Source organism: Epinephelus lanceolatus, chromosome 19, assembly GCF_041903045.1.
Source record: "Epinephelus lanceolatus isolate andai-2023 chromosome 19, ASM4190304v1, whole genome shotgun sequence".
NCBI classification, from domain to species: Eukaryota; Metazoa; Chordata; class Actinopteri; order Perciformes; family Serranidae; genus Epinephelus; species Epinephelus lanceolatus.
Window position 1 is genome coordinate 8,091,880 of NC_135752.1, and position 24,913 is coordinate 8,116,792.

General features: G+C 40.8%; 2 protein-coding genes across 2 annotated transcripts in view; one reads left to right on the plus strand and one right to left on the minus strand.

Annotated features, from left to right (window-relative positions):
- Positions 1-183: 183 nt before the first annotated feature.
- On the minus strand, positions 184-5,118 carry spag16 (sperm associated antigen 16). The gene is made up of 3 exons (XM_033647536.2): positions 4,137-5,118; positions 2,482-2,586; positions 184-2,322 (listed from the first exon to the last, which is right to left on the minus strand). Exons 1-3 carry the CDS (start codon positions 5,103-5,105, stop codon positions 1,675-1,677), a joined length of 1,722 nt encoding a protein of 573 aa, XP_033503427.1. The 5' UTR covers positions 5,106-5,118; the 3' UTR covers positions 184-1,674.
- A 1,090-nt stretch (positions 5,119-6,208) lies between these two features.
- The window catches only part of wdr91 (WD repeat domain 91), a 28,261-nt gene continuing 9,556 nt past the window's right edge, over positions 6,209-24,913 (plus strand). Inside the window, exons 1-11 of the mRNA XM_078162292.1 lie at positions 6,209-6,485; positions 9,115-9,251; positions 9,370-9,549; positions 9,637-9,843; positions 10,040-10,123; positions 12,062-12,171; positions 19,429-19,600; positions 20,041-20,238; positions 23,333-23,529; positions 23,748-23,802; positions 23,923-24,018. Of these exons, the coding sequence (XP_078018418.1) occupies positions 9,129-9,251; positions 9,370-9,549; positions 9,637-9,843; positions 10,040-10,123; positions 12,062-12,171; positions 19,429-19,600; positions 20,041-20,238; positions 23,333-23,529; positions 23,748-23,802; positions 23,923-24,018 (1,422 nt within the window). The 5' untranslated portion in view covers positions 6,209-6,485; positions 9,115-9,128. The remainder of the gene's footprint in view (positions 6,486-9,114; positions 9,252-9,369; positions 9,550-9,636; positions 9,844-10,039; positions 10,124-12,061; positions 12,172-19,428; positions 19,601-20,040; positions 20,239-23,332; positions 23,530-23,747; positions 23,803-23,922; positions 24,019-24,913) is intronic.

Genomic DNA, 24,913 nt, shown 5'->3' on the forward strand with positions numbered 1-24,913 from the left:
CTTCAGGCGTGAAGTCTGTGGACTGCCCTTTAAGTGTCCATAACCACATATTTTTATAATGTATGAAAAGTGAAGGCTCTGTCTCTTGTGACAGTAGTACACATCAGCAGAGGTTTGGACTCATGTCACAAATTTGACAATTTTAGCCCCAATTTGAGAAAAACAAATGAGACTCCATTGGACTTTAACACCAATAACTCGATTTAATTTGGACTTGAGCCTTTTGGCTTGAAAATATTTGATACCTTCCCCCTATGCTCAAAGATTAAAAAGTCAGATATTTAAAAAGTGTGCCACAAATCAATACATTTTCTACTAACCTTAACACTTTTCATTTCCAGCAAATTGACACCAAGATAATTCACTTTGTTTAAACCAATCTGACGGCATCCAAGAAAGCTGCAAGAGAGAACTGTGAAGAACTGTCGTTACGTTACTGAGTGCCAGTTGGAAAAAATGACACCAAAGATAACTTTGTTGGTGTGCAAAAACTACACAGTAGTCAACAAAAACTGAATCGCAGTATGAAATATACAGACATCGACAGAACAACTTCCAACAAAATTGTTTGAACAAATACAGTTCGGTTTAGGACTAGATGTTACAATCCCTTGATGCACATACAGTACTTGAGACTGTAAGTGGGAGTGAAAGTGCCCTCGGGGGTCCGAGTTGGAGCCAAAGGGTTAGATGGATAGAAAAGTAAGAAAAGAGCATAGGTAGATAGAAAAATAGGAAAGAGTATAGGGAAGGCGGAGCCAAGAAGAGATGTCTCTGAACAGAACTCTCCCCTGTTGTCTCTGTGGCCATTTATTCTACCTCCCCCTACTTCCTCACTTTGATGAGGGAAGAGAGAGAGGAAACTAACAGGAGAAAAAAGTGCTTAACTTTAATTGAGATGGAGTTTAACTGGTTGATTGTTGCGACACATATTTGCGATTGTGAGTGATAGTTGGAGCCATGCTGAGGGTGGGGGTTTCACTGGTGTTTTGATGATAGGCCCACAACACCCCAGAGGGCTTGTCATTCTGCTTTTATTCCCTTGAACTCTGATTTGTTAGTGGTATTTCAGGGCCCAAGTGGTGTCTCTCCTAATTAATAGCCACTGGCTTGCCTGTATAGCTGCACCAGAGAGGGCTTTGATGGCCTGACGTTGGGCTTGGCCTCAAATTCCCATGTCTTTATGCAGCCTGGTAGTTGCCTTGCCTACCGAGCCTCTGTAGCCCTCTTTAACTGGGCAAACCTTTGCTTTCCAGCCGCATTGCTCAGTGTCAGCTACAGGCTCAGCGTAGTTAAGGCTCTTGTGCTCGTAGGCCTCCTCCACAGCATCCTCCCAGGGCAGTCACCTCAATGATGTAGATGAGGTGCAGAGAGGAGAGACAAATTTTGAAAAGCATTCATGATTTTTCTAGACTTAATATATTATTACTCTGTTGTTAAAATGGTATTAAATGAAAGGTGTTCAAGGTAAATGTTCTTTGAGAAAATGTTTATTTCCCAGAGTAAGCCATCAATAAAGAATCATGTTGGTATAGATTCTAAAACTCTAAAAGGTGTTGTATCTGTACTAGTGTCAACAATTTGTGTGAGGGAACTTCATGATTGCCACAAGGAAGCAACATTTTAAAATGTGATCATCAGCTGGTTTCACTTCAGTTTTTCATTTTCTTTCAGTCACGCCCAGACGTTAATCATCCCATCACTCCCTGCTGACATCACAGTCTCTCCTTTGTGGTCGAACCTCACGCTCTGCACACCATCACTGTGTCCCTCCAGGCTGCTCACCACGCCAGAATCCACCTCCACCACTCTGACCAGACTGTCAGAGCTAGCGGCAGCCAGCGTCTTCCCTGACGGACTGAACGCCACCTGGTTAGCAGCCAGCGGCCCAGTGTCTACTGTGGCCAGTGCCAACGCAGGATTCCTGTTGTCCCACAGGTTGATGTTGCCACGGGAGTCACAGGAGGCCAGGATGCTGCTTGCCGAGCTGAAAGTGGCATGGTTGCAGGGATGCTGGTGTCCATGGAAGGTTGTGGTGCAGACACCCAGTCTGGCATCCCACATGGCAAGGGTTTTGTCAGCGGAGCAGGTGAGGAGGAGGTTGGAGAGGGGCAGGAAGCAGACGCTGTTGACAGAGGCAGTGTGGCGACGCAGTGTGAGGCGGCAGCGCTGGCTGTTCAGGTCCCACAGCTTGGCAGTTCTGTCAGCAGAGCAGGAAGCCAGGAAATGACCACAGGAGTGGAAGGAGCAGCCCCAGGTGGGCTGGGTGTGACCAGGCAGCGTCAACACACAACAGCCACGGGAGAAATCCCAGAGCCGCACCTGAAGGAGGAACGATTAGAGAGTTAAGCATAAAACAAGAAGATCATGGAAACAGAAAAAAAACACTAATATTATGTTGGTTTTACATAAACCTGTCGCCCAGCTGTTCACTGTTGCAGCAGTATATTGTGAGTTTTAGTGTGATGAAGATGAACTCACTGTAGAGTCTCCACTAGTTGTTGCCAGTTTTGCTCCATCAGGGTGAAAGCTGCAGCCCGACATCCAATCAGAGTGACCCTCGCCTGTCAGTACCATCTGACCAACCTGGCAACATACATTACACAACATTACATTTTAGTACATCGGCCAGTCAGAGCGAGCCTCAACCATCAACAGTATTATGTGATTTAGTTGACTCCTGTTTCTAATGACACTGCAGCCTGAGGCATTATGTGTACGGGTCGTACGTCCATCCCTCTCTTGAATGTCATATCTCAGGAATGTCTTGTTGGAATTTCTTCAAATTAAGCGAAAATGTCCACTTTGACTCAACAATGAACAGATTAGACTTTGGTGGTGATAGGTCGAAGGTCAAGGTAACTGTGACCTTGCAGCCTTCTAATTCTTGTGAACAGGATATCCCAAGAACACCTTGGGGGAAATTCTTCAAATTTGGCACAAACGTCCACTAGGACTCAACGATGAACTGATTCGAATTTTGTGGTCAAAGGTTACTGTGACTTTGCGCCGGCCCATTCTCTTGCACATGATATCTCCCAAGTGCCTTTAGGGAATTTCTTTTCTTTAAATTAGGCGTAAATGTCCACTTGGACTCAGTAATAAACTGCTTTAATTTTGGTGGTCAACAGTCAAGGTTACTGTCACCTTGTAGCCATCTCATTCTCGTGAAGCCATATATCTCAATAACACCTTCAGGGCACAAACGTCAACTGATTAGAATTTTGTGGTCAAAGTCAAGGTCACTGTGACCTTGTGTCCGTTTCATTCTCGTGAATGCAGGATCTCAAGACTGCATTGAGATTTTCCTCAAATTTGGCACAAATTTGAACCATGTCAAAGGTCAAGGTCACTGTGACCTCACAAAGCATGTTTTTGGCCACAGAATAAAACAGAATAAAATGATGAAGAGATGACATTTTATGTCCAAAAGGTCAAAAGTCAAAACCACGGTGACATCACAATGTTCTGCAAGAGCACTTTCCTGGCCATTACTCAATGTCATATCTCAGGAACAGGAGGGGAGACATTCGGTCATATACTGAAGTGGTGACACTCATCTTGGGTGTCCACCTTGAAACTGTGCTGATGGTGTAGATCTTCTGTGCTGCCGGAGGGAAGATGAATGTGAAGCATCCATGTTTTCACAGACAGGGATGTATCTTGTAAGTGTAATTTGACTGGGTCATAGAGGTATACAACCTAGCTCTAATTTTATAACATTCAGTTTTCTCTTGTATCTCATCTTATTGCAATCCATTACATCTTTTATGTAATCTCATCTCATGTAACGTTTTACATAATCTGATTTTATCTTGTGCCATCTCATCTCATATGCCAATGTCATCTCATATATCATTCCATCACATCTTATATGTAATTTCATCTCATCTCATCTCATCTCATCTATCATTCACTTTAATCTCATGTATTGTCCCATCTCATATGTTAACACATCTAATCATGTGTAATCCTATCTCATCTCATATCTTATCCCATTTTATCTCATATTATATCTCATCTCATGTCATCCCATGTCCTTGCATCTCCTATGTGATTCTGTCTCATTTTATCTGATCTGATCTCATCTCATCTCATCTCTTACAGATTTGAATGCATGAATGCCTTTCCCCCACCTTCTCTCCATTGGCCTGCAGCACCCACAGCCTCCAGCTGCAGTCATCACTGGCAGTAGCGAGGATCAGCTTTTGTGGATGGAGGTCAATGCAGCTGATGGGAAGCTTGTGGGCTCTGATGGAGTAGGACAGGCTGAAGGCACTTGGTCTCTTCCATTTTTGAAATTTCACCTGATCCAGGTTCACCAGCCTACTGTAGACAGGAAACTCTGTGTCCTTGGGATGTATGCTTATGGTGCTTTTAGCTGATAATGTGTCAGTGCTGTGGCTCCTTTTCATGCTTCGGTCTTTCATTTTTTGGGATATTTCCTGATTCTGTCTCGGGTTTATAATGTTTTGAACTCGGTCCTTTTCTAAACTGATTAACATTTTCTGCCTCAGAGCTACTTGATACTTGTCCTCCAGCTGCCTTAGTGTTGGCTTGTAGGACTCAAGGTGTTTCTTCAGTTGTTTGAAGTCCTCAATCAGCCTGTTTTTGTCCTCAGCGACTCGTTGGTACTGTAGCCGGTGGAAATCCCTCTCCCTCTGCATCCTCACCAGGCTGTCCCCCAACACCAGCACATCCTGCCTGAGCAGGTCTGTCTCTCTGCGGGCTATCTCCAGCTCACTCTGGAGGAGCTTTCTATGTGTTAGAGCATCAGGAATGAACAAGACACCCATCGACCCCATCCTCAGAGTATGTGTCAGGAATTTCTGCGCTGAGCTGTACCACTCTGCCTCAAAGCTGTTGAGAGTCTGTCTCAGGCCGACCCTCCGGAGGAAGTTTCTCAGGAAGTCATCCACTGCCTCTGGGATTTTGGGGATGATTTGCTGTCTGGATGGTCCAGGTTTTCTTCTGGAAGCAGTGGAGGAGGCAGCCTCCCTTATTGCCTCTTCAAAGTCCTCCTCAACACTCCTCTTCTCCTCCTCCTCCTCTGAGGAAACCTCCTTATTCTCCTCCTCTGCTCTTTCTTTTCCTCTTGCTGACATGTTCTCTCCCCTGTCTCTGAGCTTTTTGTTTACCTGTTGCCCTAGTAACTGTGCACAGAGCAGTTGACTTCTGTGTTGACTGGCTACCCTGTTACCATAGCAACTCTGCAACATCTGTGCTCTGTTTTATATTTTCTGATATGATGTCAGTTTTGTAACTCTTTTTTTCATACATATATACAGTATATTAAAATATATCTAGTTTTTGTTTAATATGTCATTGTTTTGCGCTCTGTTAATTGCAAGTATGTATGTTTTAATTTCTATGTTTTTATCATGCAGTAGTTTTTCTGTCATGGGATTTTCATGCTAGTTTAATTTTTTTTATAAAATTTCTGATTGTATAATTATTTTTTATTTTATATTATTTAATTTTTTGTAGAGCACCACGTAGCATAATAACTAGAAATTAGATTGGCCTGTTGACACTGTTTTAATTTTTTGTTATTTATTTATTTATTTATTTAAGTTAGAACCCATAACTAACAGTAATGTTGAACATCACACATCCATATTACAGCTCTAAACCATTCAAATGTCTAAGATTAGGTCAACAAGGACAAATGAATAATATCAATAATTTCTAAAAAGTATAAACTGACACTGCAGAATTTGGAAATGAATAGTCTGTGTGCATAAGGTATTACAGGCATTCAATAAACATGAACAGTTTTTTTTAATAAGTTGGAGTATTCTGCTATCAAAAATTTTTGACTTTTATGTGTCTGGGTTATTAGGCTATTATTCATTCTGTTGTAGCGCTCTTTTCATGTATGAGGAATTTGTAAGATTCCTGTTTGAGGAATATTGCATCACTGCCCAGTCAACATTTGTTGACCCACACATACTGGTTTTTAATAGGCCTAATGTAATGACAACATTTCATCGAGTCCATAGTCTTTTTGTTTTTGCCTGGGTTAATTAGAAGGACTTGACATGTAAAAAGGTTAATAATAGGAATTACTTTAGAAAAACGCCATTGTGAATAAACAAATTCCCTGTCATCATAATATTTGCAATATGTTTAATTTCCAAGTCTTTACATTTATAGTGTGACACGTTGGCCGCGTGAGGGCGCTCCGGGTTCACCACGAGCTGTCTGCGTCTCATGAACTCGTCACATGACTGATGAGGACAAGCACAACAGGAAGAGAGTTTTCTCTTTGTTGTTGTAGTAAATATCTCCCATCTTATTACATTCAGAATATGACAGAGGAGCAGGGCTGAGCTCCAGGTGTGACTTGGATCCAAATAACGCTGATTCAGTTTATGCGGAGTGAAGGTTTTGTTTCACAGCGGTACGTGTTGCTGTCTTGCACGAAGAAACCGAACTCCAATACAAATCTGCCCCATTGAAGATAATCTTGATTATCAGGCGAGGTACGTAAATATTAAGACACGACAAGGCATTTTTGTATAAAAAGCGATTCACATGTTGTTTCGGCATATTTGTTACCTTCCAAATATTATTCAAATTCGCAGAATACAAAACAATCTGACTAAATCTTTCAATATGGCGGCACACATCAGTGTGGAAAGTAGGCGCTAATTGGAGCTTCTGGGCCACTTCAAGTTTTCAGATATCTTGAATGTATGTTATTTAGTATAACCAATGTTTGGTGTTTGCTGGGGTGTAGAATGAATGCGACAGTTTCTGTAACTGAATGTCTAGTTTCATGAGATTAGAGAGATAGAGTTTAGACTGAAGTTGTTTTTTCAACAGAGCGGAAGGAATCAAAACTACTCACTACAGAAACCGTTACATTAAGATTCAGACAGCCAACATTTTATTTGATGCTTTACGCTCTTAACAAAGTTTCACAAGTTTCGTGCAGTCAGAACTTAAAAGTATTGTAAAAATATGTCAAGCTAATGCTTATCTATCTCAGCAGGAGGCGTGCTTATGCAGAATATGAACTTTAGGGTCGAACCCCAAGTGTGTGGGGATATTCAACAGGGCTTAAATCACTAAACTTAATCATTTTAGCAGTATATATTACTAATAAACTTGATCAATAGATGAAGCTTTGTAAGGTCGTTGGGCTGCTTAAGACTAGCTGGACTGGTAATGTTACTGTGATATTAATAGCTCAATATAGATAACATGATGCCATTTAGGTTTCTGGTATTGGTTGTTTATATTTTCAATGTAATTTTGACTAACGAACAATGGTGATTTGTTCTGTTAGTAATGATAATGTTTCAGATGTATTACTTCCATTTGATATTTTGTAGGGATGCACAATATTATTGGCACGTCATTGGTGTCGGCTGATATTTGCTTTAAAACAAACTGATCAGATTTGGCCAACATAGTTTTTCTTATTTTGCACAATGAATGAATATTACATATATTGAAAAGTATTGTGTTTCATGTCTCAATCTACTGGTCGGCAATCACGAGAAGAGTATGCATGCATAATATGAAGTTAATTCCACTACAGAAGAGAGTTGATGATCACTAAAGTTAGGTAGGGAAAAAGTGGATATATGGATATCGGTTATTGGTCAAATGAGTTGTTATATATCAGCATATTGGCAAAAAAAATCCAATTGTGTGCATACTTAATATTTAAGACAATATTTACAACGGATAGCCTATTTTACAAAAGACAAGGCATCCACAGTGCAAGTGGGCGACACATTTCTTACTCAGATATATAGTGTCATTAGTTTTATCCAAATGCAGATATGCAAGCATCATTGTTCGCAGTGAAGAAGATCCAATTCTCTGCCCCTTCCTCTGCCCATCAATTGTTTTGATCTAGGAGGTTCAGTTTGATACCAGCTAGGCTGAAAATTAGAACCAAACACCAGCCCAAAGGCTGGTGAAATATGCGAGTGGCTGCTAGATTTGCTTCACTCACCAGCCAAAAAACTTTGGTAATCTACTGTGTGGCTGGTAGATTTTGGAGTCCACCAGCAACAATGGCAGGTAGACAAAAAACACACCCCCACCCTTGTTGTCGCTTTTTTGCAGACCAGTCATATTTTACAGAGATGCAGTTAGCTTGTTATTTCTATCCCAATGCACTGATCTTACACACAGGATCTGGACTGACACTATCATTGACCTTGTTGAGTGGACTGGGTAGCTGTCATGTTAATTTGCATTTATATAATTCCAATAACTCCCGTGAAGTGAAGTTTTTAGAAATTTAGGGGAGAGAGCTTTCATTTGGGCATTCTTTCTGAGCTGATGTATCTGCATCAGCATCAGGATAGAAAAAGCTGAATTGGAGGATCCTTAACTTTTTTTTTGCTATTATAAGTACAAGGTTAGAGGGTTGGGCAATATATCAATATTATATTACTATCGTTACATGTGACTAGATTAAGGATAGACCGATACATCGGCCGGCCGATATATCGGGCCGATATTTGAGTTTTTTTACTTGTATCGGCATTGGCCGATACGCGCGTGGGTTCGCGGATTTATTTTTCCCTGGCACTTTTTTTCATTTCAAAGTATGTGGTCAAGTTGAACAAAGCTGTTGAATCCTACTGTGTACAGTAGTTGTTGTTTTATTTATGCTTCAGCTTAAATATTTGTTTATTTTATAAAGACATTACTGGAAGATTTAAGAGCACTGAACTCTTTTTTTTATTTGAATGTATAATAATAATAATAATAATAATAATATTCTACCTGTTCTACCTCAACTTTCCATCTTGTTTTAGTATTTTTTACTGTTCAATAAATGTTTCTTATTTTAAACTTGAGACCTGTAATATTTGTTATCATTGTGTCATTTTTTTTTATGTAAATTGAGGGAGCAAAAGCAGTATCGGCCCCAAATATCTGCTCAAGAAAATCAGCAGTCCATAATCGGTCATCGGCTAAGGGTGATGGAAAAAAATCGGCATCGGCCCTAAAAAATCCATATCGGTCTATCCCTAGACTAGATATAGTCTGAGATTTTGAATAATATCAGATTGGACTTTATACTTATAGCAGGAAAACTGTTGTGTAACTGTATTGTACACTGTATTACATTGTACCTCACAGGGTCAGAGGTCACCATGGGGTCAGCAGTGGAGAGGACAGATGAACATGTGAGAGAGTATCTGATCTACCGCGGTTTCACCAACACTCTGAAATACCTGGACAGCGAGATCAAAGCTGACAAGGAGAAAGGCTTCAGGGTAGGACTGATGGGAATATGAATTTTTTTTTTTCTCAAGGATTTGTGTAATGGTACGGACTCTTTTCAAAAGAATGCTTTTTTGGTTTGTCTTAAATCTAAACATGTTGTGTCTGCAGGTGGATAAGATCATCGATCAGCTGCAGCAGTTTGTCCAGAGCTTCGACCTGTTTGGTTTGAAGGAGTACTGGCTTTACCTGGACAGACGTCTGTTCTGCAGACTTGAGGACATTTACAGATCAACAGTAAACAAACTGAGAACCAGCCTGTACAGATACTACGTCATCAACACCATCCAGGTAATATCCTGCAGAGAGATCACTAGACTGTACCAGTGGTTGCAAATCTCCCTTTGACAGCCATGCCTTGTCCTGTGTTACTTTTAGAAAGGAAACCTGGAGAAGACTCAAGAGTTTTTCCAGAAGCAGGCGTTGGAGCTGCAGAGTCAGATTGAGTGGCGTGATTGGTTCATTCTGCCATTTATCCCCACACCCGAGCAGAACCCAGCCTTCTCTCCATACTTCTCTCGACAGTGGGCCGACACCTTCCTGGTTTCACTGCACAACTTCCTGTCAGTCCTCTTCCAGTGTATGCATATCCTTCAGCAGAATCCACAGCTGTGATGTTACAAGTTTGCATTGTAATGTCCAGTTTATGGCTACATTAGATTTAACAGTGAAGACATTGTAACAAATGTCTGAAACTCTAAAGGGCACCACAATGATTCACTGTGTCTGAGTGTCATTTAAACTCTGGATTTGTTGATTTCTGTTCCTTAACTGGTTCTCACCCCAGCCGGTCCTGTTGAGTTTTGATGCTGAAGTCCAGAAGATGACGGGCCTGACAGAAGAGAACGAACAGCTCCGCCAACTGGTCAGCATAAAATAAGAATATATATTGCATTCATTCATTCATTTTCTGTCTAAATAGTCTTCCACACAGCCCAACAGCCCACAGTGTTGCACTGCCATGTTTCTACAGTAGCTCAGAATGGACAAACCAGAGAGGACCTTTCACGTGTTGTACATTACCTTGGGGCCACCGTAGGTTCTCTACATGCTTGTTGCAATTGGTAACCTCACTGCTAGATGCCACTAAATCCTACATACTGGTACCTTAAGCAGTTCTTTGAAGTGGTTGGAAGTTCCATCAGTTATAAAAAGGTCCAGTGAGATTTCAGTGTTGTTTAGTGTCAAATTCAAAGTTTTATGTGCATCATTGTGACATTGAAATACTCCCAGATTAGCTTTAAAGGTCAGTTTTAAAATGTCCATAGTGTACGGCAGTAGCTCAGTCCATAGGGACTTGGGTTGGGAACCAGAGGGTCGCCTGTTCGAGTCCCCGTCCGGACCAAAATATGGAGCGTGGACTGGTGGCTGGAGAGGTGCCAGTTCACCTCCTGGGCACTGCCGAGGTGCCCTTGAGCAAGGCACCGGACCCCCCAACCGCTCGGGGTGCCTGACCAAAGGGCAGCCCCCTCACTCTGACATCTCTCCACTTTGTGCATGTATAGGTCCTGTTTGTGCATGTGTGTGTCTTTCGGAGCTGTGTGTAATTGACAAGCAAGAGTGAAAACATTGAATTTCCCCTCAGGGGGATTAATAAAGTAAATAAACTTAAACTTATCTCGTTTAGTAAATAAAGTAGCATCATATAGTTTTAAAACATAACATCATTTAGTTAAAACTCCCATTTTGTTAAAAAAAAGTCCTGTCATTTTGAAAAACAAAAAAAACAAAACATGCTTTCATTTGTTAAAAAGGCCCACTCTTTATTCCATCAACTGGTTGAAACAGACTCCCATTATTTATTTAAAATGTACCATCATTTGAAAAAGTTCCATAATTTAGTGAGAAGGTTCTGTCTCCATCTCTAGAATATCCCACTAGTTATAACACATATCATGAGATTAAAAAAACAAAAAAGACCAATTCCGCCTCCCCACCAGGTTTACATTTAAAAAGCTCATGACTTATAAACAATCGAGTTTTCAAATGTCCCAACATTTGATCTTTATTCAAATGTAATTAAGGTATAGCTTTTTTCCTATGGCTAATGTCATTTGAAGCCAGAGTCTGTGCAGTAGCGATCAACAAGTGGAGCCACAGTATCGAGTTCCACCTGTCCCAACCAATTGCGAGCAGCACCATTGATTGCGAGTACACTGACAGCACACACACACGTCAATCATAACCCCCTTTTTATAGCAGTCAGTAACTAATTAAAACCAAACTTATCAGAAGAACAGACACTTGAACACATCAACATCAGTGTGAAAAGAACTACCCAAAATGACAGAAACCATCTTTGGGAACATTTATTTGATGTGTACTTTTAATTTCTTGTTTGGCCGATGTTTCATCCACTAACATGGAAGGGGGTTTTACTATGAAGAGCTGTCAAGCTGTCCATCTTTATATACAGTAAATGATCTTTATCATGACACACGTTTGTATATGTTAACAGTAAAATGCAGTGCACATGTGTGGAGAATTTTTTGTGGCCTTTTTGGATTATCTATACATATAAATACGCTTTTGTACAACATTTGAAGGTTCTTCCTCTTTTTGCTTAGAACTGTGTTTTCTGTGCCCATAGGTGTGTTTATATGGGTGGGGTAATCATTTTCAAACATTTTGACCTGACGGAGATCCGACTCAGATCGAACTGTTGTCTATTTGAATACGTTTTGTAGCTGGGAATCAGTGTGCAAGGATTGTTTTCTTTTATTGATGCAACATTTGTTGTGAGGTGGTAGTGGGCTATCATTTTTTTTGTTCTGACCTGTTTGTCTCATCTCATCTCGTCCAGCTGTTTGCCCTGCAGACTGAGAGTCGGGACCAGAGAGAAGGAGACGAGATGGTCCACCACAAGCTGCCGGTGTACGTCCAGAACATGGACCGTCTGGGAGACACTGATCTGTGAGACACTAACATCACTGTCTTTACTGATGACTGACTACAACTAAGATGGCTGCCATTCTGTCAGTGTTTTTAATGTTCATTGTGCTGATTGAAGAGAAAGTCAACAACATAATGATTTTAGCCAAAGTTATTTATGAAGTCAGGAGTTGATCCGTTTTTAACATGGCTGACCCCAAGAGAGAACTTGGTATTTGATCCAAATGATTTTGCAGGATGTAGCAGTGAATGCTTCAGCAAAGTCCATGGCTGTCTTAACCTGTGAGTGCACATTCATACTTAATATGATAATGTGGGTGCACCTTTGTAAGATTTAAAAGTTGGACTGAGTGGCAAAGTATGGGCTAGTTTAATTTCTACAGCTCGGAAAATTAGGCAAAATAGACTGAAAAGTACACACATTCAATATGAGATCAGTTTATTTGATGCACGTCCAGTATGAAATCATACAGAATATACTGATCATGATTTCCTGTAATTTGTATATTTGGCCTCACACCTGTGTACATGGGAATTGATTGTCTGCTCTGTAAGCCCATCTATTAATGCAGCATACTGCATTTATATCAGAATCCAGACCGTCCGTCTGAGTCGATTTTTGTTGTTTGACATCATTTATTTAATTTAGATGTCAGTATATTTTAGCACTATTTAGTTGTAGATATTTTCCAGTATACCATTATGATGGCCAATTTGAGAATTTAACAGCATCCAGGTAGAAGTCATTTGAAAATCTGCAGGGAAGTCTAACATTAGTCGTGGTTGCAGCCGTGCCAACAACACAAGGAGCAAAAATAGAAGTATATCTTCGTAAATCGATGATCACAAAAAAACACAAAATCATCACTGTTTGAAGTTACAGTTAGGTGTGAGGTCTTCTGTAGGTTTTATTTTGGGGTTTGGCAAAAGCTTAGGTTATTAAACAACTTATAGGTAGGATAGTGTCATGCTTTAAATGAATATTCTTATTCTGATGTATCTGTGGATCGAAATTGTTTAAAGATGCTAGATCAACAGATAGAAACTAAGTCCTGCTTTTATATCCGTTTAAGCACCTAAAGGAATGTGTTGTTACAGATGACAGCCATCTTATGTCTTCTCTCTAAAAGGTCTTTCCATTCATCGCAATTTTGTGTTTTTCACCATGATGGCTTTGTTTTTGTTTTATTTTGAACCACCAAAAACACAGGACAGACACTTGAAATGTTTCTGATGTTAGCCTGCTAGCTCCTTGTTCAATTTTACCTCAGTGCAATGACTGACTGCATTTGTTTTACTGGTGTTTTATTTTTAAAGTTTTACTGTGAAGTCTAATATGTCGATTGTGAAGAAAAGAACCCTTTGCTGAATTTTAGAACATATCATGGCCGACCACCTGCTAAATTAAGGGCGCTAAAGTTCTTTGCTAATGCTACTGAAAAGTTAAAAGTATGATTTGAGTTCTGAGATTTATCTCTGGTTTCTGAGGATTAAGTAGAAATATTTAGACTGAAGTCTGAAATTCAGAGTCAGAGACTAAAATCTTTTAAAAATAAAAAAAATTACACTGAATTTTCACAATCTTTAAATTAGGATAATTTCTAAATGTTTTGGTGTTATTCATCTTCCGTGCCAACAGCTGTTTTATGAGAAGAAAATTAGATGAGGAGGAAGAAATTTGAGGGAGTTTTAATTCTTCCAGGCAAGTTGTAACAGGCTGTCATGCATGCATCTTCATCCCAGAGTCACTTTTATAAGAATTTTGAGGCACTTTATAGCAGAAAAAACTTCAGAATTATTTTCTGTTTATTCATCTAAAATATATATTTAAAAAACTTTTAACTAACTTATTGTTTATGATACAGTATTTATGCTGTTTTACACTGTGTGCTGTGATGCAGTTGATGTTGCCAAATAAACAATTCACCTGATGAATTGTTGTTTCTTGTCAGTACGATCCATTTTTTTAAATTTTGACATAGCATTTTCACACGTTGACAGAGGACTGTTGACTGAGCTGACAGATATAGTACGCTCTGAATTTAGTACTACTATTAAGACCCTTAAATATACAGTAAAGCATAATGACATATCAGGGATAGAAAAATATGACACATATTGGTATGCCAGTAAAGGCTAGTTGTAAGAAATGATTTTAAAGAACATGGTGATTTGGAGAGCCTAAACTCTTCAGACAGGTCGTTCCAGAGCCAACCAGTTGTAACAGCAAAGGCATGTTCCCCTCCTTGTCACAGATCATGTTTTAGTCTTGAATGTATAGTCACAGGAACAGCCAGCACATTCTTGTCAGAGGATCTCAGACTGTGCACAAGCTGTTGAGGGGAGAGCAACTCAGAGATTTTAACTGAAACCCTACCTGAGTGAGCAGCGAAATAAATGGGTAATCAGTGCCGTAATGCTAAGAGTACCGTAAAACTTCAGTTAATAGCCTGGGCTATTATTTGGTTAAATCACTGAAATCAACAGGCGTCTATACGGGACAGGCCTTTAACTCCTCTAAAAAAAAAAAAAAAACAAACGTTGCTCAGCAAAGATCAGGAAACACAAACAAATTGTTTATTTAAACCAGTATGAATATTACTTGTGTAAAAATTAGGCTTCAGATAATATATCAATTATGAATCATTCATTTGATCTAGCTCCAACAGACAGCACATCAGAGAGACTTTTGTCAGAAATGAACTTCTTGACAACTAGATCAGGTGTCTAATTGAAACAGGCCTTTATCTGTCGAAATGTGCAGCCACAACGGGCTAGTAAACGGGACCAGGTGTTTTATTGAAATTTTATGGTAATATGTTCTACTTTTCTGGCTTTAGTTAAAGGTTTAGCAGCCATATTTTCCACTGGCGTGTTGACTGCTCTCTGGCTTAAACCTGTGAAAAGATCATTTCATCTTTGAAACTCAAAACTGGGATATTGCAGAAACGGAACTGGATGCGCTTACTGGTGTTACTTAAAGACAGAGATATGGGCAACTGCTAGAATCTTATAATCTTAAAAACAACTTTCAGACCACAAGAGCAAGTTTGATGTTGCACATAGCCAGCTGTGTAAACCTTACTGACGTGGAGTACACTGAATTTCTGCAAGGTTGTAAAGAAAAATCCCCACAGCAAGTTTTTGAGACTCAGGTCCTAGCAGGAGGTGGATGTTATGGAGGTTAAAGTTTTAGACACGAATGACAAAGAAAATCATTTTGAATTTGCGAGGGTCTGTTTACTCTCTGGTTCTGCCAGGACAAATTTTCAAGCATTGGCAGATGCATCAGAGAGGTTGAAGATACTAGATTATTAATTACTATCGCGATTGTTAACATTCCAGTGTAGTCTGCAGCATTGTTTTCTGTGCTTTGTTCTATTACATTATGTAACCTTCACAGTTTTCTATGGAACACAGCCAGTTTTTATCATAAGTAGGTTGGAAAATAATGGACACAGACCGGTCCTTTGTCAATGTATTTGTTAGAGATAGAGGGCTCAAAAAAAAAAAAAAAAAAGGAAATCAATATGTTGCAGGCAATGTTGATATTGTGGCTGTCTGCCACAAATTAATGTATGGGAAACCCCGGAGTTTGGTATTATCTGCATAGCAATGAAATGAATGTTGTGCTTGCTAATTATGATCTCCAGTGGTAGTGGTGGGCAAAATATTGATTATACCAAATGCTCAGTAGGTTGTTCCACTCTCTCCTAGGTGATAGTGTGAGTAGGCAGGGCGTGTGATATTGTAGGTGAATAAGTGAATAAATACACATGTTTAACATCACGGCGGTAACAGTTTAACTCTCTGCTAGCTGCTAACAACTAGCTGTTGACCGAAAGCTTCAAATTCACAGCAAAAACATCAACACTTTTGTCCCGAGGTGAGCCGGGTGCTTCAGAATAAAAGCATCAGGGGTTCTGCTTTGATTAAATTCATTATAACAATACTTTATTAAACTTAATTATAACAGTAGTGTACTTGATTTAACTTTATTATAACAATACTTCAACTTTATTCTAACAACAGTTTGTTAAACTAAGTTATAACAGTACTTTATCAAATAAGACTAGCTGCTTATTTTGAACTTTGTTGTTAATGTAATTTATTTTGAATTTTAGTCTAGTCCCCTAGTTTAAAGGATATTCAAAATATCAAGATATATATTGTGTATCACGATACAGCCCAAAAACATTGTGATATTATTTATACGCCATATCGCCCAGCCCTGCCCGTAATGGGAACATTTACAGGCTGTACTTTAAAGAAGCCTACAAAGCAGTAATGACAGAATGAAAATGTTTCTCAGAGGACATATCAAAAGAAATGTCACAAACCAAAGTGATTTTTTTTCTCTCGGTAGCAGTAACCATAAATGGTTTAGTCAACAGTAACAAGCGTTTCACTCAACATATATAAGAATCTAGATAGATTTTGATAGATAACATACAAAAGAAATACATGAACACAACTCACAGCTCAGAGGTAGATTGGGTCGTCCACCAATCGGAAGATCGGTGGTTTGATCCCCGGCTCCTCCAGTCTGCATGTCGAAGTATCCTTGAGCAAGGTACCGAACCCCAAATTGCTCTCAGTGATGCTTCCATCGGTGTGTGAGCGTGTTCAAAACTGGGTAGCACGTGGCACCTTTTATGGTAGCCTCAGCCTCCAGTGTATGAATGTGTGTGTGAATGGGTCAATGTGACTAGTAGTGTAAAAGCTCTTTGAGTGGTCAGATGACTAGAAGGGCGCTATACAAATGCAGGTCCATTTACCATTGCCATGCAACAGGATTAAACATGCAGCTCTTAATTCAGATGAATGCTCTTTGTCAGTATTTAGACTTAAACTGGACACCACCTTCTGTTAGACAAGACAAGAAGAAACATAGTGACCCAACAACATGAGATTCCTTGTGTTGCAGTTCTTGGCTGTGTGTGTTTCAGTTTGTTCTGTGGTCATTCAGTGTATAGGCTGCTGCAGTATAAGAAGGACAGCTAGCAGCTAGCCTAGCTGTTCTGTGAGGCTGTAATGTTAAGTGTAGAAAAATGGTTAGAAAAGAGCAATGTATTGGACAGCTCAAATTGTTGACCTGTTGGTGGTGCAGGATAAAAAGTCAGGAAATCACCAAAGTCAGTTGGCTTCATTCTCTTGGAACCATGAATGTCTGTATAAAATTTCATGGTGGTGGACCGTCCGTCATTCCTAGGGCCACATTGTTAGCATGGCTAAAAACAAATATTGATACATTTTTACTTTTTCATTGTCACCTTTCTCCCTACTAATGGAAAATCTCATCTGCTTCGCTAACCAGAATGTCTTGTCACCATCTTCATTTTTGTTCTTGTCTTTTAATTTCATTGTTGATTATGTTTCTTATATTCAAAAATTGCAGTTGTGTTTTCTTTGTCGCTGTTTCACATCGCTGTGTGCTGTTGTCTTTATGTGTTTCATGCCGCCATCTTTGTTGTAGTGCTTCAACATTATTACTATGATAATATCTAGTGCCAACCTCAGGATGAAGCCGATGCTGAAGTACCAAAAACTGCAGTTTCCGTCGAATGGCCACTTGAGGCTGTCTCGAAAAGGGAGTGAATCCCCATATACCCCACCCATGTTAAAATGCTCAACTTGACACAATAAACATGTTTACAGTGTGGTATGAAAAATATTCCCATAACTGCAATTGATGGAAATACACATTAGTTTGCATTTTCTTTTGCAGTTTTTCTGGATATTTGGTCAAAAATTGCTTTAAATCTAGAAAAATCGAAAACTGGCTAATGGCATGGCAAATGTACAACAGCTGGTCTTAAGTCTAAAATGTAGGCAACAGTAAAATATGGGCAAAGGTACCATACAAAGTCTTTATCAATGACACATGGAACATTGTATTTCATGACATCAAAGCTGCTTAGGATACCTATGAAAGCACTGCAGCCCACCTATTTCATAGTGCAAAGGGAACACCACTCCACACCTTTGTTGCTACGCATATGACATTCAGCTCTATCTATCCACCAAGCCTACTTCCACTCTTCTACCCAATTCCCTTTATGACTGCTCATTGTTTATTAAATCTTGGCTGTCATACAACTTCCTCAAACATCATAGTGATAAAACTGCGGTTCTCCTTGTAGGTACTAAATCTACTTTGGCTAAACTGCATAGTTTTTAAACATTGACAGCTCCAATGTCCATCCTTTCCCTCAGGTTAAGAGTCTGGTTGTCATCCTGGACAGTACATTGTCCTTTGAGGCACACATCAAAAATGTTACTCACTCTGCATGTTTTCATCTATGTAATATTAATCGTCTTCACCTGTTACTTACACCTCACAGTGCCACTTTACTCATTCTGTCTTTTGTTACATCCCATATTGATTATTGAAATTCTGTCCTCTTTGGTCCTCATCTCAAGTGTGTTCATAAACTTGAGTTGGTCCAGAATTCAGCCCCCCGTATCATTACCAGAACCCCCTCCACAGATCATATCACTCCCATTCTCCAGCACCTTCACTGGCTTCCTGTTAAATATCGCATCAGTTTCAAGGGTCTGCTTCTCACCTTTAAGGCCCTTCATAATCAAGCCCCTTCCTACCTGTCTGAACTCCTTCATATCTACACACCCTCCCATACTCTTAGATCCTCTTCTGCAATCCAACTCACCATCTGCCATGACTACCATGGGTTTTAGAGCCTTCAGCCGTTTTGTCCCCCGCCTTTGGAACTCTCCCCCATGACATTTGCGCTATTGACTCCCTGTCCACCTTCAAATCTCATCTGAAAGCACACCTTCTCAAGCTGGCATACTCGGTCTGATTTAATGGTGACACACACGGAGATTTGCACTGATCATGACTTTGTGATGATGATTTAATACATAGATTTTATAATTCTGATTTTTGTCCAGTTATTTTATTAACTTATTATTGTATATTACTGAATTGTTTGACTTCATGATCCATTGATACATTGCTTGTTTTAACTGTGTCTTGTAAGTGCTTTGAGGAGCCTATAAATAAATTGCATTATAATTTATATTATTATTACCTTTGTTGTTCATGAAGTTATTTTACCCCCTTGATGTTATTGGAGGGTAGCACCAAGGTGAGATCATCTCCAAAATGAGAGGATGTGTCGATGACAAGGTTTTGTCCAGCTCTTACCAGTCTGTCTCTGCATGCTCTCAACTCTTGACTCCATTACAGCTTTGTACTCGTTCAGTTCTCTGTTGTCAAACTTCGTCACTTTTTGCCCCCCCATGCCCTCTTAGGGACTTGGTGTCGAGCCAGCGCCCCATCAGCACTGCCACTACTCCTTCCAGAAACTTCTTCTCTACATTCCTGCCGCAGGGCAGACGCACGCCGGGAAAACCCCCTCAGCCCACCACTGGGTCCTCGCCAAGCCAGGTAGCAGTGGGTAGGAAGGACCTACTGACCAATCCGGTAAGAGTGGGGCAGATGTTTAAAAGCTCAGAGGTTTTGGCACAACTTCAGCTCCCAAGAGATCATTTGCCTTCTTATTCTCCGAATCTCAATGGACATTTTAAAAGTGACCATCCCATCACCAAAGATCATTCAGAGTAAAAAAAACTCCAAACCCAAAGTGACCATATTTTTACTCTGTTTGATAGTTTGGTTGGTGCCTCAGTCTATCACACTGTCATCAACACTACACCCCTTTGCTCTCAGAGGATGTGGCTTTTCCAAGCTTTAAAATGTCCCTTTGGAGCCTTGTTGGGGGTTACACAGGTGTTTCAGTCATCCTCCTGCAACTTATAGCTGTAATGTCTGGCAACCACATTAGAGGTCCTCAACACCGAGTGGCTGATAGAATTGTGACCTGAGATCATTGTCTGTATCTGACATTAATTTGTCTCTTCTAGCCTACAAAGTCAAAAGAGGCAGTCCAAGCTAAGGAGGTGAAGCCAGTTTCCAGCCAGGCATTAGCCAGTGAACCTGCAAGCTCCCAGTCCCAACAGTCAACAAACCAGTCAACAAACCAGCCATCCCATCCCAGACATAAGAGAATCCAGGACCATGAGAAAGAGAGGAAGGAGCTTTTCTCCAAACCACCACCACAGGTACCTGATGGGTGTCACTGGTAGTGACCAAGTCCGACCTTTGCGTTGCCTCACGTCATCTGTGTCTCAACCAAAAAGTTGCATTTGAGCATATCGCAAAGACTATAGCTGATGGCCAGCCAGCAAATGATATCTACTGTGCACCAGTGAACAATAATACAAACAATGATGAACCATTTCAACATGCTGAATCGTCTGAAAAATAAAAAAAGCAAAATCGTTTCACCGCTAGGTTCGCTGTTGTGCACTGCCTGTAGAGCAAAACAAAGTGTGTCATGAGCCACTCCTCCCTCTACCTCTGCTCTCCACCCCCCCCCCAAACGGAGAGCGTGGGGACGTTAGTGTTAGCACCAGTCGGCTGCCATGCTAACGTTCCGGGAGCCTGCTTCTCGGCTCCGGCGACCTCTAGCGTGCAGTCTGGCAGGCTCACAGAGAAGAGAGGAATGTTAGCGTTAGCTCCCAGAGTTAGCACTAGAGCTACTATGGCTATTGGAGTAGCTTGCAGCTATGGAGCGCTTCTGCCAGCTCTTCTAGTCACTGAGCCTAGCCTCCATTTCAGCAAATATATTGCATTTATTACAGGGACCGTCATCATTGAAGTAGGCAGGGGAATAGCTAAACACAGCCGCCAGGCTGCCCGCCGGGTTACATTTTACAATGCTAATTGCAAATGTTAGCTGAGCTGCTGGGCTACTCACTTAACACAACCAAAACGCTTGACCCATTGCTGGGACCGAGCCGCTAATAACTCAAGCTCCGGACATTAACCCATGCTACGATTGTAAATTTAATTGAATCGACATAGCGACACGTGCCTAACGTTACCGTAACACTAATTAAAACAGACATTTGACTTTATGTTGTACCTGTCCAGGAGAAGAAGAGCCAGCTCTGAGTCAGATTGTAGCCCCTTTAGCTCTTGCAGTGCTCTCCACCTTGGAAATGCAAGGCCAATGTTAATCCGAGTTCTGTCCCTTTCTTTATCCGACAACTTCTTCGCCAACAACCGTTGTTTCTTTAGAGGTAATGTCAGATCCTGGTCGTCTTCAGGTGGACGTTCCACTCTCTGCCATTTCATTTCGAAAATACGCACTGCCATTGCTCACCGGCTGTAGCCTTTTATAGGGAGGGAGGGCCAAGGGCTCTGAGAGGAGGATATCTCTCGGATCTCATAAAATACGCTAAACTATTAATTTGGAGTTTGATTAATAATTAAATTAATGACAACAACCAAAATTAACAGTAAAGCCTGAAGGATTTTGGAGTTCTTGACGCAGCAGAGGTTGACTATTCATTCACTCTTGTGCAACATTAAACAGACAGCAGGTATGATTCCAAAGAATTATATTTATTCACAAATTAGCAAAGCAAACCAAAACACACAAATTCTAACTAACTATATACAAGCTTGGTGTGTATATGTGTGTGTGTGTGTGTGTGTGTGTGTGTGTGTGTGCGAGTGCGAGAGAGAAAGAAGAGAAAGACAAAGGCGGGTGTTGTGATCAAGGAGCTGTTTGGCCTACAAAGCAAAATGGCTGACAACAGAGAACTACCAAAATGGCCGAATCAAGGCTGCTTCAGTTTCGGGGGAGGTGTTTGTCTGACCGTGTGGTCAGGAGAAAGACAAAGGAAAAGAAGCGGGAACTTTGAAATGCCTGTTTGGGTGTAGCTCTGTTGAAAGCCTGTTTGTTAATGAGTCTATGTCAATGTGACGTGTTGCAAACAGTCTGGATTAGTGCAGAGATTGTTTAGTTGTGTGCAAGAATCTGTTTGTGAACAGTATTAGCAAACTAAACACTTGCCAACTAATCAATGACCTAACTGCCAATAATAACTCAATGAACAGCATCAAATCACATACAACAAGTCAAACAGTCTTGCTTAGCCTGTAAAGCTGTGATAAGCTATGCCCAGTTGTTACATTACCGATCCTTGAGTGGATGGAAGAAAGAGTCACTTGGTGGTGTGCTGCTTTGTTAGCCGGCAGAAGAAGGCTGAGAAGGTGTGGTTTCAGCTGCAGTCTTTGTTGTGTCCTTTGTTCCAAAAGTGAAACTCCGAGGAAGCTGGTCGCTCAGGGTTTCGCAGAGTTAGACCCTGGGTGCTAACTCACTTAGTTCCTTGTTGCTGGAAAGCTAGTTGCAAACCTTGTGTTTGCCAGAGTCTGTGATCAGTTGCTCTCCCTTTAGTGGTTCGGGCCTCTGGAGCAGGGGTTTAGGCCTCTGGGCTGTTCCAAGCCCAGCCGGAGAGCGGTGTGAGCTGTTGAAGCTCCAGGGCATGAAAAAAAGGGAGCAGATCTTGTACAGATGCCTGTGACGTCACATGTCACTGTAAAAGGTCTTGTCCAATCAAGTTTTGGGACTTGAGTCTCACTGAGGTGTGAGGTGAGATCTCCTGTGGAGACGGGTGTCACATAGCCCTCTTTGTTTGAAGACAAAGAGCATGCAGAGGAAAAAACCTTTAAATTGTCCAGTGATGATTTTACCAAATGATAAACCATCTGTGGTCCTGTGAATCCCAACAGAGTCCATACTAAAAATACATACCCTTAAATAATCAGTTTTAACTAAATGATTAGTACTGAGTTAGCTGGCTTGCTAAGTGGTTATTAGCTAAAGGTAGCAAGCCAGCTAGTTTACAAGCTGTTTTGGCTGACCAGTGCAGTGTGTTACCAGCTAGCTCGCATGCTTGCTTATAGCTTGCCAACCACTGTACCTCTTTGCCTTAGTACCCTGACACACCAAGCTGATGGTGGGCAGTCAGTCAATGTCAATTTTGGGTGAGCGGCTGTCATTCTGGATTCTTTACTGTGTCCCACACCGTTTGTACTACTTGGCCCTTGTCAGCATTTTTTTGGCTAATTTGGTTTGGTGTGTCTGGACCTGAAAACCCATACACAGTAGCTTCCAGCGCCAGCTATTGCACAAGAGTGCACAAATAAATGTTCTGGTCTCGCCGGGCACTTAAAATAATAATTTATTTAGCCATGAGCAGCTTGAATCCAAATGAACTGCATCATGTTGCATCATGGAGGCTTGCTGGGACTGGACATCGATTTTATTTACACTGACAGTATCCTTCCTTGTGTTATCTTCAGACACCAGAGAAGAGAGGGGAAGCAGGAGAGGTAGAGCCTTCTGCTGAGACCTCCAGCGAACCTTCTGACTCCTCCTCAAACAGTAGGAGCGGAGGAGGAGGAGGAGCAGAGGGAGGAGGTCTGTCAGCTGAACAGCCGTTCATCAAACTCAGTCAGGAGGAGTACGGAGAACACCACTCCTCCATCATGCATTGCAGGTCAGCCTTCAACACACTTCCAGTTTGGTTTAACTGCTCAAAATCTCACACATCTTTGAGCCTGCCTATGAAATGACTGAACACCATCAGAGGACTGTACAATTTTAACTACAGGTGGACTTGGCTTTTAAAGTCACATAAAAGTTAGAAACCAAACCTAAAACATTCATTCTTCTCTCTTCTCTCTATCCATTTCTCCTTCATCTTCTGTTTTCCAGGGTTGACTGTTCTGGTCGTCGGGTTGCCAGTCTGGACGTAGATGGAGTCATCAAGGTGAGTCTGCATAATTTATCGTTTGGGGTTGTACGAACATAGAAAAGAAAAAAAAACTGCATATTATTATACCTAATAACACATTATAAGGTAAAAATCCATCCTCTTCCTTTTCCTCAGGTGTGGTCATTCAACCCCATCATGCAAACCAAAGCCACCATCATGTCCAAGTCTCCTCTGCTGTCTCTGGAGTGGGCCACCAAACCAGACAGACTGGTATAAACAAGACACAGACTGCACATTAACTTTACACTGACATTAAAAACATTAATCAGGGTTCTGTTCACACTTAAACCTGATAAATGATAACACTCAGTCATTAGTTAACTGTTGTGCCCAGAAAATAACCTGATTACCAACACAGATAGAATGATTCTGTGAACTATTCTACCACTAATGAAACATATTGCTTGGTAGGTTACAGTGAAGGTTGACATAAGTCTTGGACATAAGTCTTGGGGCAAGTCAGTGAAAGGTCTAGGGCTGTCCCAAACGATTAATTTTCTAACGATTAATCTAGCGATTATTTTTTTTCGATTAATCCACTAATCTAACAATTCATTTTTCGATTATTTAAATGATTATTTTTTTCGATTATCGATTATTTTTCCATTATTTGATTGAGGCAATTTAAACAATATGAATACCACAACATTTCTTATTAACATTAACATTTATTGAAACATCAGTGTTTCCTCTACCATTATATTAGGGGGGCGCCCCGCCCCCCCAATGGCACACCCTGCCCCCCTTGAAGGTCAACTTAATTTTATTTAATTTTATTTTCTATATAGCACCAGATCACAACAGAAGTCATTTAAGGTTACCTTTCCTATAGAACAGGTCTATACCTTGTCCTTTTATTAAACAAACTAAATAGTGCTATTTATTGTATGTAATTTCTGTCTCTATATGGTCGGATGTTTACAATTCTCCTCTGCTCTCTGCGGAGTTCTGCCCCGATGCATGCACAAACACACACACACACACACAGGTGAGCACACTAGAGTGCGGTTCGCACTGCATTTTCCTGACCAAACTCGACCAGAGTGAGACAGTTATAACCGTGCCCGGCCCGAACCTGCTACATGGCACTGTGCACACAGTCAGT

What these genes read in the sequence shown, in the direction of transcription:
- spag16 (XM_033647536.2), bottom strand. Translation starts at nt 5,105, where the DNA reads ATGTCAGCAAGAGGAAAAGAAAGAGCAGAGGAGGAGAATAAGGAGGTT. An exon ending in TGCAGGCCAATGGAGAGAAG is followed by an intron (nt 2,587 to 4,136) that starts GTGGGGGAAAGG and finishes GTATGTTGCCAG; the next exon opens with GTTGGTCAGATGGTACTGAC. An exon ending in CAACTAGTGGAGACTCTACA is followed by an intron (nt 2,323 to 2,481) that starts GTGAGTTCATCT and finishes TTCCTCCTTCAG; the next exon opens with GTGCGGCTCTGGGATTTCTC.